The sequence below is a fragment of the Anomalospiza imberbis genome, chromosome 20, assembly GCF_031753505.1.
Source record: "Anomalospiza imberbis isolate Cuckoo-Finch-1a 21T00152 chromosome 20, ASM3175350v1, whole genome shotgun sequence".
NCBI classification, from domain to species: domain Eukaryota; kingdom Metazoa; phylum Chordata; class Aves; order Passeriformes; family Viduidae; genus Anomalospiza; species Anomalospiza imberbis.
Window position 1 is genome coordinate 1,233,115 of NC_089700.1, and position 16,619 is coordinate 1,249,733.

General features: G+C 53.5%; 1 protein-coding gene across 2 annotated transcripts in view; it reads right to left on the reverse strand.

Moving 5' to 3' along the window:
* GALNT17 (polypeptide N-acetylgalactosaminyltransferase 17) overlaps positions 1-16,619 on the reverse strand; it is a 215,862-nt gene that overhangs the window by 123,005 nt on the left and 76,238 nt on the right. The window contains exons 3-5 of one of the 2 annotated variants that reach the window (XM_068210116.1): positions 13,144-13,310; positions 2,761-2,935; positions 979-1,176 (exon numbers count right to left, since the gene is read on the reverse strand). In XM_068210116.1, coding sequence (XP_068066217.1) covers positions 979-1,176; positions 2,761-2,935; positions 13,144-13,310 — 540 coding nt within the window. Of the gene's footprint in view, positions 1-978; positions 1,177-2,760; positions 2,936-13,143; positions 13,311-16,619 lie in introns of those variants that run through there. The other variant, XM_068210117.1, reaches the window with a different exon arrangement.

Genomic DNA, 16,619 nt, shown 5'->3' on the forward strand with positions numbered 1-16,619 from the left:
TGTCCCCAGCCCTGGGCAGTGAATGTCCCAGCTCTGGGCAGTGAATGTCCCCAGCTGTGGGTAGTGAATGTCCCCAGCCCTGGGCAGTGAATGTCCCCAGCCCTGGGCAGTGAATGTCCCCAGCCCTGGGCAGTGAATGTCCCCAGCTCTGGGCAGTGAATGTCCCAGCTCTGGGTAGTGAATGTCCCAGCCCTGGGCAGTGAGTACCCCCAGCTCTGGGCAGTGGGTACCCCCAGCTCTGGGCAGTGAATGTCCCCAGCTCTGGGTAGTGAATGTCCCAGCTCTGGGCAGTGAATGTCCACAGTCCTGGGCAGTGAATGTCCCAGCCCTGGGCAGTGAATGTCCCAGCTCTGGGCAGTGAATGTCCACAGTCCTGGGCAGTGAATGTCCCAGCCCTGGGCAGTGAATGTCCCAGCTCTGGGCAGTGAATGTCCCAGCTCTGGGCAGTGAATGTCCCAGCTCTGGGCAGTGAATGTCCCAGCTCTGGGTAGTGAATGCCCCCAGCTCTGGGCAGTGAATGTCCCAGCCCTGGGCAGTGAATGTCCCAGCTCTGGGCAGTGAATGTCCCAGCCCTGGGCAGTGAATGTCCACAGTCCTGGGCAGTGAATGTCCCAGTCCTGGGCAGTGAATGTCCCAGCTCTGGGCAGTGAATGTCCCAGCTCTGGGCAGTGAATGTCCCAGCCCTGGGCAGTGAATGTCCCAGCCCTGGGCAGTGAGTGCCCCAGCCCTGGGCAGTGAGTGCCCCAGCCCTGGGCAGTGAATGTCCCAGCCCTGGGCAGTGAATGTCCCAGCCCTGGGTAGTGAGTGCCCCAGCCCTGGGTAGTGAGTGCCCCAGCCCTGGGCAGTGAATGTCCCAGCCCTGGGCAGTGAATGTCCCAGCTCTGGGCAGTGAATGTCCCAGCTCTGGGCAGTGAATGTCCCAGCCCTGGGCAGTGAGTGCCCCAGCCCTGGGCAGTGAGTGCCCCAGCCCGGCCGTACCTGATGGGCAGGGAGGGGTCCCCCGCGTCCCACCAGTCCTTGGGGGGGCTGATGTACATGCACCACAGCTCCCAGCTGTAGCCGTGTGCCGAGTTCTCATAGCGCTGCACCTCGAAGTTGTCCTGCTTGATGTTGTCAATGGAGGGCAGGATGACCCTCTTCCTGTTCTCCTGGATCCGGGACAGCACCGGCTCCGCCCTGGGGAAGGGGCAAAGCACACAGAGACAGCCTCAGTTCGCTGCAGCTCCACTCAATTCCATCTCAATATCCCATCCATCCCTGCCCTCTGGCAGGGGGAAGCCATCCCCTGTGTCCTGTCCCTCCATCGCTTGTCCCCAGTCCCTCTCCATCTCTCCTAGGGGCTCCCTTTGGTACTGGAATCCACTCAGAGCCTACTTCTCTCCAGCTGAACAACTCCAACTCTTTCAGCTTGTCCTCACAGCACAAATGTTTCTCCTCTGGGCCAACTCCAACAGGTCCATGTCCTCCCTGGGATGGATACAAACTTGGTCCACAGGCTGGGAAGCCTGGCTGGAAACCTTCCCTTCTGTAAAGCAGGGCCAGGAAGGCTGTGTTTGGTTCAAACCACGCTTCAACTAGTCCAGGCTTCCCCCAGATCCCAAAACCCTGGGCAGAACAGGGTACATTCTTGAAAGCAGGACTGTTTGAAGGGCCTTTTTTTCCTTGGGATGCAGTTTGATGACTCTACAGCTAAAAAATTCATCTCTGGGGGATGTTCAGAGCAGGGGGTGTGCTCAGCCTCACCTCTGCAGCTCCAGAGCTACCGAGTGCCCTGGGGTCAGTGCCCACACTAGGGGGAATCTGGGGGAACCGGCACTCCCAGTGGCCCAGTAACGGCAGCAGGTGGAAGACACAGGGAGTGTCAAGCCCACACAGCAGAAATGTCTCCTCTCTACCCCTAGAAAAGAGCTTCAAGAGCTCAGTCAATGGGAGCTCCTCAGTGAATCAGGTGTGAGGATTTAGTGACCAGAGAGAGGAATGTTCAACTGGGAATACAGATCCCAACATCACAAACAGCTCCTAAAATAACCCCTTCAGCTGCACTGTCATCAAAAAGGATTCAATAGCTGTGCACAACTCTGCCTTTAACAGCTGCAAATAGAGGGGTTTTTTTGTGGCTGTTACTGTGTTCAAATTCAACACAAGTTTAGCTTCTTCCACCTCCACTTTTCTAAACATGGACCATTTACTTTTTACACTTGGTTAAAGGAAAAAAATTCCCTTTCAGGCTCCTGTCATGACATAGATTCAAACTTAAGCCACATGAGCTCAAATGTTCTAAACCTCTCTGAAGAAAATCCTTATGAAACACCTTTTGCTGCTTCTGCACCTCTGCTCTTATTCCCAGCAGCAGAGGAAACAAATCAATCCAGAGTATCTGAGCCTTCCCCTCTGGGATCCAGCAACAGGCACAGAAGTGGGAAACACTTTCTCCTTCATTCCCTTGCTGCCTGGGCTTTTTTAAACTTGCAGGAATTACTTAAGGCTAAGGGAATGGGAAATCATCCTGAAAAACATAAACAGGAGCAGGGAAAGTGCATGCACAAAGGGGAGGAATAGAGAAGGATTACAAGGAACAAGGGCAAGGAGAAGTTTTCCTCGTACATTCCCACCATGCCATTCAATCCAGAAGGAATCCAGAAGGACTCCTGGAGAGGGATTAACAAGTCAGAGGGCTTGTGTGTCGTTTTGTAGGGACACAAAAGGAGAGATGTTCCCCTGGTTAATGCCCCCTCCCCGAGCAAGCCCCTGAGCACCTACCAGCCAGCAGTGAACTCCACGTGGGCATCAAAGAAGCCGGTGACCTGGCCTGTGGCAGCTTTCCAGCCCTCGATGCGGGCCCGGATCAGCCCTTCCCTCTTCTGGTTCCTCACCACCTTGACCAGCCCCGGGTAGCGTTTGTTGACGTACTCCTCCAGCGGCGCCTTCAGCTCCTCTGGGGACAAGGACACACAGCCCGTGGGACAGGGACACAGCTCTGTGGGACAGGGACACAGCTCCCACCTGGGGCAAACCCACCCTGGGGAGGGACTGCAGCAGGATCATTGGGGCAACACCCCTGCACCCACCGAAGGACACAGAATCACAAGGTTGGAAGAGACCTTCAAGATCATCGAGTCCAACCTGTTCCCAGGTGACACATTCCCCTTGGCTCGAGCAATGCTGGATGGACAAGATGGACTGAGCACAACCCACACAGAAGAGGTTCAAGGTGGCCCAGAACGCTGCTGTTGGGCCACTGAGGAGCCCAAGGGCCACCTCAGAGGCCAAGGGCAGGGAGGGGACACTTACAGTCTGCACTAAAAGAAATGGATCTGAAACACAAAGATAGAAAGATGTCACCCATGGACAGCAAACAGCAGCCCTCTGAACTCCTGGTGGAGGTTTAAGCTGAAAGCACTGCTAGAAATGCTGCAAAGCTCACCCAAAGTGACTCAAACTACATCAAAACCATGTCTGAGCTTCACTGCCCTCTTCACTCATCCTCACCTCTACAGCCTTGGCACTTGCTGTTTGTTTTGCCACCAGAAAAGCTGAAATTCCCCTTGCTTTTGTGAGGGGATGAAAGGAGATTCTGGCTTTGTTCAGAAGATCCTCCCATCACATATCTTGTGTTCACTGCAGCTCATTTCCCTGTGCTGCTTTCCCAGGCCTGTGTGTGCAGTGCTGAGACCCTCAGGGACCTGCAGCCCTCAGCCACCACCAGCACAGAAATCCTCCAGAGTACAAGATCTGAGCATAAAAGACCCAGAGGGCTTTGAAGGTGGAAGCAGATGGAAGGCTACAATAAAGGATAAACACCAGTGTGTTTTTCCAACCCTTTGGAAAAGTGCCAGTTCTCTGCCAGAGGAGCCTCAGTCCTTTCAGTGCCTGTTGCACCAGCTCAATGCACAAAGGTCTGCTGGAGAGAGGAGCTCTGAAAGCTCAGCAAAGGCACTGGGCACCAACACAAACTCTCAACACCATGAAAGCAGCTCCTGAGAGTATCTTTCATCCCTACGAGGCTTCAGGACAGCAGAAAATGAAGATATGATCCATGACCTCAAATTACAGTCTAATACCCTTCACTGCACTCTCTCTCTCCTGGAATAAAAATAAAGAGGGAAAAGTCACCATTAATCACCTGCATGGTAAAATCCTCGAGACACACGAGCACACGTGAGGTCCCACATGAAGGAAACACACAATGGAGAGCAAAGGAGTAAACAGCAAATCTCATCTGCTTTGAAATCTTCAAAGGAAAAGGATTATCTGTTCCCTTCCCTGCCACGCCTCCTTCCAGGCACAGCAAATGTGCTTTCTCCACACTGCCTTTCTGGGATGCTTCCCCTCACATCTCCATTTCCCCAAAGTCTCCTTTCTCTTTTATGCTGAAGTGGGAATAAAAAGAATAAAGCAAATGAGCCCCTTCCTCAATTCAAAGCATCTGCATCACACACATCCATAACTCAGCAACTTCCATTTCATGCTGAGCCACTCAGAGCAAAACCAGGATTTTATGGAGACAACAACTCTCCCAAATGGTTTTAGGGAGACAAAGACACAGATTTTTTTGACAGATGAAGCCCCACAAGCACAGCACTTGGCATCTCATGTGGCTTTGGCAGCAGGTAAGTCATTAATGCAGCAGACCACTGCACCACAGAGTGATTAAAACAACTTTCACATTGGAGGTGGAATCTCGGCAGAAGGAAAACGTGAGAACTCCCCGGGGGAATCGTCTGAGCAGCTCAGAGCAGAGTGAAGCTCCAGTGAAACAGAGGAGTTGTAATGTCACAGCTCACAGGCAGCACGGGGTCAGCACTGTGCCCACCCCAGTGTGTGACAGCAGCTCCTCAGGATGTCCCCAGGCAGCCACAGCCACTCCTCTGCTGTGTCCTGGGTGCCAGCAGGGGCAGAGTGACCTGGGGGGGCACGGGGCCAGAGCAGCACCTGTGCAATGGCACCGGGGCTGTGCGAGGTGCCCGTGGCTGGCACCACTCTGACCCTGCACACTGGCAGAGGGAGGGCCTGTCCTGCCCTCGGCGTGGGACACAGCTGTCCCCAAGGGGCCTGTCCTGGCCTCGGTGTGGGACACAGCTGTCCCCAAGGGGCCTGTCCTGGCCTCGGTGTGGGACACAGCTGTCCCCAAGGGGCCTGTCCTGCCCTCAGCGTGGGACACAGCTGTCCCCAAGGGGCCTGTCCTGCCCTCAGCATCAGTCACAGCTGTCCCCAAGGGGCCTGTCCTGCCCTCGGCGTGGGACACAGCTGTCCCCAAGGGGCCTGTCCTGCCCTCGGCGTGGGACACAGCTGTCCCCAAGGGGCCTGTCCTGGCCTCGGTGTGGGACACAGCTGTCCCCAAGGGGCCTGTCCTGGCCTCGGTGTGGGACACAGCTGTCCCCAAGGGGCCTGTCCTGGCCTCGGTGTGGGACACAGCTGTCCCCAAGTGCCTGTCCTGCCCTCGGTGTGGGACACAGCTGTCCCCAAGGGGCCTGTCCTGCCCTCAGCATGGGACACAGCTGTCCCCAAGGGGCCTGTCCTGCCCTCGGCGTGGGACACAGCTGTCCCCAGGGGGCCTGTCCTGGCCTCAGCATGGGACACAGCTGTCCCCAAGGGGCCTGTCCTGCCCTCGGTGTGGGACACAGCTGTCCCCAAGGGGCCTGTCCTGCCCTCAGCATGGGACACAGCTGTCCCCAAGGGGCCTGTCCTGCCCTCAGCATCAGTCACAGCTGTCCCCAAGGGGCCTGTCCTGGCCTCGGTGTGGGACACAGCTGTCCCCAAGGGGCCTGTCCTGGCCTCGGTGTGGGACACAGCTGTCCCCAAGGGGCCTGTCCTGCCCTCGGCGTGGGACACAGCTGTCCCCAAGGGGCCTGTCCTGCCCTCGGCGTGGGACACAGCTGTCCCCAAGGGGCCTGTCCTGCCCTCGGCGTGGGACACAGCTGTCCCCAAGTGCCTGTCCTGCCCTCAGCATCAGTCACAGCTGTCCCCAAGGGGCTGCTGCCCACCTGGAGCAGCACCCATTGACACAAGCAGTGCCCGGCAGTGGGAAATGCCTTTCCAGGCCCTCTCTCCACCAAGGCTTTCCTGCACAGCCTCACACAGATTTCCAGGTTTGCTCCCTGCCTCTGCTCCGTTCTGGCTCAGCCCACAGCACACAGCTTTTGGGGAGAACTGACATCTCCTCCATGCCTGAGCAGCCCTCATGGAGAGGATGGCTGCACCCCAGCACCGAGCTGGGCCAGCCTCACCCTTCTGAGCTGTCCTGCAGCTCTGGGAGGAGAGGGCACAGAGCACAGCACTGTTCTGCTATTATCAGGCACATCCCTGGCACTCAGAAGGGTGGACTCTGTATTTCATTCCCCAGAGCACCCAGAAGTGCAGGAGTGGAAAATCCAGTGTTGGGTAACAAAAGTGAAATGCCAGTCTCCAGGAATCCCAGAATGATTTGGGATAAAGTTCATCTCATTCCACCTCCTGCCATGAGCAAGGACACCCTCCATAGCCCAGGGTGCTCCAAGCCCTGTCCAACCTGGCCTTGGACAATTAAATTCTCTGAGAAACTCCTGTTCAAGCATCCTGTGAGCCCTGGCCTGAGTTAATGAGTAGGGCTGATGTGGCTGTGTGGAGAAGCACCAGTGGGAACCCAGTCTGCACAACTCCTCTGCTCCTGGGGATGCTGATCCTATGGGACCAGACATGCTCAAACCTCTGGAAACCATCTCTGACTCACAAATCTCATCCAATGGAAGTCAGGTGACGTTATCTCTGATTATACCCCATGTTTCCCTCAGTCAGCAGTCGCTGAGTGCCCTGCACTTTCAGAACACCCAGCTCCAGCCTCGGGACCTGCAGAGCTGCTGCTGACCTTGAAGCTGTCCTATCAGCTCAGAAGTGTTTCCTGCCCAGCTGATGCACCTGCACACAGGTCCCAGCTACAGCAGGAAGGTTGGGAGGCCTGGAACAGAACGCCAGGGGGTTGTGACTTGCGCTAAGGGACAGCAGCACAGAGCAGCTGTCACACAGAGGGACAGCCTGGCCCTTGGATCTGCTCCTGCCAGGACTCCACACAAACTACAGCAGGGACAAAGCACCTCCAGCTCAGGGACTCGCTGCCATTGCCACCCCTGCCTGGCACGGGGCCACAGTGCTGCTTTCACAGGGCTTACAGTGACAACATCCACGAGAGCCTGAGCCAGGATAAACAGCCTCAGAAACTGGGACTCTGGATGTAAAGGAGGTCAGGAGCCAGGATAGGAACAGAGCAGTGGCCCCAGCTCCCCTCATCCTCCCTGACTAGATGAGCATTAGCATTCCTTCAGGTCTGCACTCCTGAGGATTCCAGTGGTGGATCCACAGAGGCTGCACAACCAGGAATTCACTCCAGTCCAACACTGCCCTGGAGCCTGGAGACTCCCTTTTCTCCGGCACCCCATGGCTCTCCTCCCTCACACACTCAGGCATCCTCTGAGGAACTGGAGCCTCCCTCAGAGCACTGCATCCCTCTTTATTCAGGATACAGTTTGGAAGGTTTGATCTCGGCCATTGCACGAGCTGCTTCTCAGCAAGATTTGCAGAGAGAAACGCTCCTGAAAATGCCAAAAGGTTCAATTTTAATCCTGCCTTTTGTTCTCCATCTGTCCCTATTGATCTTCACTGAAGGGCAAGTCCAAGGAACTCAAATCCAGTGGACCTGTTGCTCCATTAAAAAGCCCAGCTGCCAGCTGCAATAACTTAGGTTATCTGTTACAAACTGTTTTGTCACCTTCACAAGCTAGGAAACGTGGCTGCAGGGAAATGGAACCACCTGATGCCAAGGAAAGTAATCCCACCATGGACACCAGCCCACCTGCAAGCACAGAAACATCCACTGCTCCATCCTGTCTTAGGCTGGAAGATTTAGCTGGGGGTGTGCATTCTATCGCCATCTGTCAGAGCTGGGGCAGCTCTCTGCTGTTCATGGGCAGTTTTCTTTATCTCTCCCACAGCCAATCCTCCCTCCAGGAGATCTCTGCTGTCCATGGCCAGTGAGTGTCCCTGCATGGCTGAGAAAATTCCATCATCCATGGGGAGAGGCTCTGCCCAGGGGAGGAGCCAAGCATTCCTACCTGGATACAATCTGACCTTGGCACACCACAGCAGCCTTTGCCCACTGCATTCCCAGAGGAGCAGCTTTCTTCCCCACTGCATTCCCAGAGGAAGCCCAGGCCCATCCCCACCAGCCCTGGAGCTTCAGAGGAAAACTCCAGCCTTGTGCAGGATCCCTGCTCCAGCAGAAGCACAGCTGGCACTGCAGGAGGGCTGAGCCACCATGGGATGGGACTGCTGCCACCCCCCTGACCCACAGGCTGCCAGGCCTGTTCTCACTCTGGCAGTGGGGTTTTTTTTTTTTTTTTTTTTGTAGTATTGCATTTGTATTTTTAATTTTCCTAGTAAAGAAATGCTATTCCTACTCCCATATCTTTGCCTGAGAGTCCCTTAATTTCAAAATTATAATAATTCAGAGGGAGGGGGTTTACATTTACCATTTCAGGAGAGACTCCTGCCTTCCTCAAGCAGACACCTGTCTTTTCAAACCAAGACACATCCCCACCCCAAATCCTGCCCAAAGCCTCTCCACATCCTGTGGTAGCCCCCAGAACTAAACGTGGGAACTGCCTGTAGCCACACAGAGAAAGGAGCAAAGACCAGCAGCACCAGAGAAGCTCAAGAAATTACCAAGAGCAGGGAATTCCTTGTGCAGCACTGGCCAGGTGTCCTTGGGAGAGGACCACACCTCCACACCCCTAAGGAAAACATCCGTGTGTTTGCCAGGCTCAGCTGGGTGGGAAAAGCCTACAGAGGCCAAGGTGTTATCCAAAACTCCGGAGGGGTCAGGGCTGGGAGTGCTCCAGTGCCATGGGAGACCCCAGGCACCCTTGTCCCACATTCTCACCTGCCTGAAACTCCAAAGCCATCAGGGCTGGGATTTCTGCAGGAAATCATTAAAGCAGCTCCTTCAGCAGGCAGTAAATAAATGTGAACACTTTTCAGGGAGACTCAGAGCCAGTGGAGTCTCTGAAGCTTTTTACCTGCAGCTGGACAAGAGGAAAATGTGACATGGGGAGCAGGAGGATGAATCAGTTCTCACAGAGAAAGCTGGTCCAAATCAGGGCACGCAGCTCAAGCCTCTGCTCATTTGGTTCAGCAAAACCCAAAGAGAATCAAGAATACCCTGAGCTGGAAGGGACCCACAAGGATGATGGATCCCAGCTCCTGTCCTGCACAGACACCCCAACAAACCCACCCTGCGCTGCTCTGCTCACAGAGCCTTGGAGCTGAGCACCAGTGGGGCAGCCCAGGTCAGCTCCAGTTAAACACCCCTGCTCAGGCTGCACTGTTCAGCCCTGGGAAAGGCCGGGATGTGACTCAGCTCCTTGCAGCTCCCCTCTGAGCACAAACACCCTGGCAGCTCCCGGGAGATCGAGGCACAGGCGCTGCTGCTGCCACTGGAATGAGCAAAACAAGGAGGGGATCCCTCGGTGCCACAACCGAGGCAAATTACAACCCTGAGCATGTCTCCCCTGGTGTAGCCAGCTCCTTTAAGCAGCCTTTTTATCCAGAAGGTTTCCTTTTCAAAGAGACGTTATCCCAGATAAAAAACACTAAAAGACACAACAACAACTAAAAAAAAAAAGAAAAAAAAGCAGGTGATGATTAAGCAACAGAGTCAGACAAAGTGTGCAGCTGTGAGATAACACAGCATCTCAGGGGCACATGGCTGCACCCCCCACCAGCCCGGGAACCTCGTTATCACTCCCAAACACAACCTGCACACTGCCTTTGGACTTACAGCCCTGCAACAAGCACAAACAAAAGCAACCTCCAAAAGAGTCTTTATGGAGTGTAATGTGCAGCTCAGGGGAGAAGGGGGTTCAAACTACAACTCCCCAAGCTTGCTCCTTCAAGGAGGGATTTTTTTTCCCGTTACAATACATTTGCATCTTTTATCTATTTACAGCTCAGACATAAAGCATCAGAATGCCAGCGTTCATTAACTTTAATCTCTCACTGCACACTTTTGTGTTGTGCCGTGCTGTTGTACAACAAAGCTGAGAGCGGGGAGTGTCTAATGAGGCTTCAGCTCTTTGTTCCAGCCTAAAAACCTCACACCAGCACCAGGCTTTGCCCCTGGCTGTGTCACAGCTCTACCTGGAGGGCACAGAGCCAGGTGGGGAGGGCAGGTAGCTCTTGCCTCTACCCTTGGGGCTAATCTTAAAACTTGATTTGGAAATCTCTGTTAATATTTGGTGCTTTATTCTTCAGTTACCCAGATTTGCTGGGGTTCCTTTTCACCCTTGACAAACCCCACACAAACCCCAGTCAGGGACTATCCTGAGCCTTCAGCAACTTCCCAAAGCTGCTTCTGGTGACCTAGGGGACAGCACAGCTCTGGGCTTGGGCACTGCTCCCTGGAGTCAACCTTCTCTCAGGTTATACAGGTGAGCCTCCAAAGGCTTTTCCTGGGCTACAGCCACATCCCCACAGATATTGTCCCTCACTCCCACACCACTGCTCCCACAGAGGCTGAAAAAATTCCTTCTTGTTCAATCACAGCCTCCAAAGTCACACCCACACAGCCCCATCCTCTGCTTGATCCTCCAGGATTCATCTCTAAATCTGAGAGCTCATGAGGAACTATTTTCCTGTAATTATTTTCCTGTAGAAGCCAAATCTATTTATTATGATGACTTTGTTTGTAATATCCAAAGCATCAACACTGTGATGCTGCTATTGCTGCTCAAAATGATTGCCGACCATTAGTGGGAACTCTGTGACAATGTTATTGCCATTAATAATTCCTGGCTGTCACTGCAGCTCCTCGAGGATGCTGAGAGGGAGCACATGGTCCCAGAGATACGTTCTGGTTTGTATCATTTCCTTTACGTGAGAAAAGTAGATTATTACACGCTTGGGAGGAGCTCTTCATAAACATCTGCCAAGTTACCTCATTATCTTCCTTCAAATCCCTCCTTAAAAATCTCATTTGTTAAGAGGCCTGCAAAGCCTCAGCAGCAGAACACTGGCATTATTAACTCACCCTCCCAGCTGATGGCACCACCTCAGTCCCCACCCCACTCTCCTTGTTCACCCAATGTTTCTGAGGACAGAACTCCTCAGGGATGTCCAACCCTCAGCACAGCCCTGGGCCACCATGAGGGGCCCTGGACACTCCTGATTCCAACCAAAGCACCCTCGGGGTGGGATGCAGCCTAGCTGTGCCAGGAGACAGGACTTTTCCCACCTTGTGCCCAGGATGTTTGAACTTGTCCATCAGCTAGGGTCATCTCCCTGCCTCTCCCTCCCTGGTGCTGTACAACACTCCAACACAACCCTGGCAGTGCCCAAGGCCAGGCTGGACAGATCTGGGACAGTGGATGGTGTCCCTGTCCATGGCAGGGGTGGCACTGGGTGGGCTTTAAGGTCCCTTCAACCCAAACTTTCTGGGATTCTGTGAAACCCCAGAGCTGGAAGTGCTTGAACACAGTCCAAGCTTTGGTCACCCCTCTGCCTGCCCTGCCATCCCCCCAGCCCTAACCCTGCCCACTCCAGTGGTGCCCTGTGATCTCACAGTGGGTACAGGGATGCCACCCTGATCCTCACTGCCAGCTGCAGCCCTGGCCTTGCAGACGCTTTAGGAAGGATTTGTTTTGCTGCCCTGTGCCTTTCCAGTGTCTCCAGAGCACCTGGCTCACCATCAGCCTCACACTGAGTGAGGAAGAGGCTGGTCAGAAACACATTCTTTGTGCACAGCAACGAGGGGAGAAGGGGAGAAGCTCAGTGATTATCACCAATGGCTTCTCTTTGAAAGAGTTCTTCTCTTTGCCCCATTAATAGGATAAAATTTGGAGAAGCAGCCTCTCATTGTGGTGTTTCAAGCCCTCCAAGTCCTGGGCACTGTGGGATACCCCAGCAGCACCTCACCTGCACTTCCTCTTCACCAGCTCTGAAATCCCACAGCTTCACCGTGGACACCATCCAAGCTCCTGCCCTGGAGCTGCTGTGATTCCCACCAGCTGAGGAGCTGCCCTCCTGATTCTTTTACTGCTAATTAGAACTCATCAGCTTTCTGTGGTGCTCATTACTGTGGTGTTTGAGTGCCTATTTTTACAGCCTGAACAGCTCGCTGTGCACCAGCTCCTCTCCTCACAGACAGAGCAGCCTCTTAGCTCCCTCTGGAAATGAGCTCTCCACACCCTGCCCCCTGCCCTGCTCTTCCCTCCAATCACAGCATCCACGGCACTCCTAGATTAATTTTTTTAAAATAACATTAAAAGGATGAAAACACAGCACAGCTGAAGAAGGCAGTAAACAAAGTCACTTAACTATTTGCTGTCCTTCACAAGGATTTTTACTGCCCTGATTACGTTGTCCGAGCAGATATTGGGAGAAAAAAAGACCTTGGAAGAGTTTGAAAGGTCTGAAGAGTCTGAAAACGCTTCCTGCAGTTCTGTGTTATCAAAAGCCAGAAGGGAAGGAATGATAGCAGTGACTGAGAGCAGGTTGAACCAAAGGACACTAATGTATAATGTGGGAAAGCAAACATCCCCTCCAGGCTGTGGCAGGGCCTGACCTGGACAGGTGAGCTGGGATTATTTCCTCCTCTTCCTCTTTCCTGTTCCAAAACCAGAACTCAGGGAATGAGGGTCTCTGCAGAGCACCAGCCATCTATAAAGCCTGGGATGGTATTTTACAACAGGGAAACCGAGGCACACACAGAGGAAACGTCTCAGTTAACACCCGTGGGAGGTGTCCAAGCAGAAATCCCTCCTGGCTCCAGGCTCTTGTCCTGGCAAATATTTAGAGGTGCATATCTACAACAACCAAAGTTATTATCAGAAACAAGGATACCCTGAAACCAGAGCTCCTGGATGGTACTGAAAGGAAATGACAAGTGGCTCTCTGATTTTCTTCACCTTCCAGCTCTCAGCTGGAAGTTGTTTCAAACAACAACTCTCTCAGATTTAGCTGTGGTTTGATCCTGTTCCTCACCAGAGAAGCGGCAGAGAACTTTGTACCAGCAGCACACCCACCCCCTTACCTTATGTGCCCTTCCCCAAGAACCCTCCAGGAGATTCCCAGAAACCCAGCCCCTCCTGGTGGAGCTGGAGCTGCCAGTGTGCTCACCCTCGTCGCTGTTGTCGTCCACGAGGATGATCTCCTTGAGCAGGGGGGCAGGGGTGTGGTTGACAGCGCTGTGCACCGAGCGCAGGATCACCGACAGCGCCTCGTTCACAAAGATGAAGATGATGGAGATCTGGGGCAGGTCCTTCCCGTATTTCAGCTCTTTGCACCTGCAACACAAAGGGCAGAGGGGTCAGCAGAGCTCACAGGGCAGCACTTCCAGCCAGACACGTGGCAAATCCCAGGGCTGCCACCTCCCAGCTGTGCACAGCTGGGGATCCCCGCTGCCTGCAAATCCAGCCTCGAATCACTGCTGCTGGGAAGAGAACACAGCAAAGCAGAGCATCCCCGGGCTCAGAGAGCACATCCAGAGCTCACCTCACCTGTGTGTGGGGGTAGATAAGCAAGAGTGGCCTCCAGAACACAGCAAATGCCTCCAGCAGTTCAAGGGAAACTCCCCAGTCCCACTCCGCCCCAAGATTTACAGGCTCAGAAATGAGCCTTGTTCTTAAACAGCACTTGGGAATTTCCTTCCCATTTGCTTTGGAAAGAAAGGAAGACAAAATGAGCCTTGGTTAAATAGTCTCAATAGATGTTTTTGCTCTCTCAGCAGATATTCCTGAACACACTCCTGTCTCTGAAGCAGTGTTGTGACCTGGTGTCTTTGCATTCCACAGCCAGGATGGTCAAACCCAAACCCTTGTGATCACCTCCCTGGTTTCAGGAATCATTCCTTAACTCGGGCAGGGTTTGGGGCTGCTCTGCTCTGTTGCCTGCTCTGCTCACACAGACTTCAGAGCAGGACGAAAGCAGGAGCTCCCAGGTTTCCACTAGCACCAACCCTGGCAAGCAGCAGGTCCATGTTCCATGGACACACCAGAGCTGGAGAGAGGGACATCCATGGAGCAGGGCTGCGGCAGCTGTGAGGGAAGGGGTGTTCCAGGTGACACCCTGCTCTCCAGGAAGCACAGGGACACAGATATTGTTTCCCTGCCATGTTTCATCTCAGCTAGACACCTCCTCTTAACAGAGCAACTGTGGAAAGCAAACAGGAGATCTTAAACCACTTCCAACAATTTAATTCACAGAATCACAGAATCACTGGGTTGGAAGAGACCTTCAAGATCATCGAGTCCAACCCAGCCCCAACAGCTCAACTAAACCCTGGCACCCAGTGCCACATCCAGGCTTTGTTAAACACACCCAGGGATGGGGACTCCACCACCTCCCCGGGCAGCCATTCCAGGACTTTATCACTCTTTCTGTGAAAAAAAAAAATTCCCTAATATCCAACCTATATTTCCCCTGGCACAGCTTGAGACTGTGTCCTCTGGTTCTGTCAGTGCTGCCTGGAGAAAGAGCCCAACCTCACCTGAGCACAGCCACCTTTCAGGAGCTGTAGAGTGATGGGGTCACCTCTGAGTCTCCTTTTCTCCAGGCTGAGCACCCCCAGCTCCCTCAGCCGTTCCTCACAGGGTTTGTGTTCCCAGCCCCTCTCCAGCCTCGTTGCCTCCTCTGGATGTGCTCAAGTGTGTCAATGTCCTTCCCAAACTGAGGGGCCAGGACTGGACACAGCCCTCGAGGTGGGACCTCAGCAGTGCTGAGTGCAGGGGCAGAATGACCTCCCTGCTCCTGCTGGCCACACCATTCCTGATCCAGGCCAGGATGCCATTGGCCTTCTTGGCCACCAGGGCACACTGCTGGCTCATGTCCAGCCTGCTGTCGACCAGTGCCCCCAGGTCCCTTTCTGCCTGGGCACTGTCCAGCCACACCGTCCCCAGCCTAGAGCACTGCAGGGGATTATTGTGGCCAAAATGCAGGACTGAGTACTTGGACTTACTGAACTTCATCTTATTGGACTCTGCCCATCCCTCCAACTGTTCAGGTCTCCCTGCAGAGCCCTCCTTCCTTCCAACAGATGGACACACGCTCCCAGCTTAGTGTCATCTGCAGATTTACTAATGAAAGCCTCAATCCCCTCATCCATGTTGTCAGTAAAAATATTGAACAGAGCTGGCCCCAGCACAGAGCCCTGAGGGACACCACTGGTGACTGGCCCCAGCTGGATGCAGCACCGCTCACCAGCACGCTCTGGGCCCGGCCATCCAGCCAGTTTCTAACCCAGGAACTCTCCAGCTTCCCCTACAATAAATCCAAGTGGGGCAAGGACAGAAGGAGCCTCTCTGCCCCCTCCCCTCATCCATCACAGATTAGACACAGAACACAAGCAGAGTTCCCAGAATTACAATGAGTGTGCACGGAGCAAACTCTGCCCAGATAAGCAGAGAAAGACCAAAGGCAGAGTGACACCTCAGCAGCTCCTCAACTCCCCAGCAATGCCTCTGCATTTAATTGTCCTGGGTGTTTCTTAGGCAACAGCAGGCGTTCTTCAGACTCCAGAATAAGACTTGGAAGACAAAGATTTCCACAGAAACACAGTTTTCTTTATGAATCTTCTTTAGTTAAATAAGTTTGCTGGGCGAAAACACAGTTGTGTTTCTTGATTTAATTATTGCCTACCCTACAGCAAGCCAAGAGCTCAACAGAAGGGAACCAAACACTGGAAAGGATATTCCAAAGGGAAAATCTTTCTTTAAAATAAATGAAAGAATGGTCATGATGGGGCAAAGTGACAAGTGACCCTGAAATCTTGCCAAGAAAGTCAAACTAAACTAACTCAGACATTAAAAACAGCTTTTGGTAGATGTTGATACTTGCTCTGGTGAAGTCAAGGTTGTCACAGGAGCAGGAGTGTTTCCTTTTAATCATTGCTCACCTCTGGGCAGCCTTCCCCCAAGGAATGCTGCAGGGGATAAAGAGCTCAGCCTGTGATCAAAGAGCTTTGGAGGCAAATCCAAACCCGGCTCTTTGAGGTTCATCTCCTGCTCATTGGCATTCTCCCTGCACCACTCCTACCAGGGTTCTCCCTCCCCAGCACCGAGGACAGGCGAACAGACATCCAGGGAGAGGAGATGAGCTGGGATGGAGGAGTGGGAAGGGCCATCTCACACTGCTGGGGCACAAAGCTCCAGTTCTCTAGAGGCAGGAGAGGCTTTGCACCAACACCCTGCTCTGGTAGCTTTGGCTTCCACCACAGAGCTGGGAAGGCAGCAATTTTAAACCAAATTAACATCAAGTTTGTTGTGTGCCTCTCACAGGGCCCCTTCAGTGCTGGTGCCAAAAGCTGTAGGGTGAGTGATGCTCTGCACAGCCTGCAGCTCCATGAGGCTTCTTCCAGTGGACAAAACAGCAAATATCCCTGCAAATGTGCAGGAAAACACCTGGAGCTGCTGGGCTGTCCTGGGACAGAGAGGGGAAAAGGGCAGAGCAACACTTGAGCTCAAACATCACTGGAAAGGCCAGGGAGAAGCTGCAAGAAACAGCAGGAATGGTGAGGGCACGGGGTGGGAAGTGCTGGGCTTTGGATGGCTGGGTGCTTTGGCTTTTACTTTTAAATATTTGTCATAGAAAAAGGACTC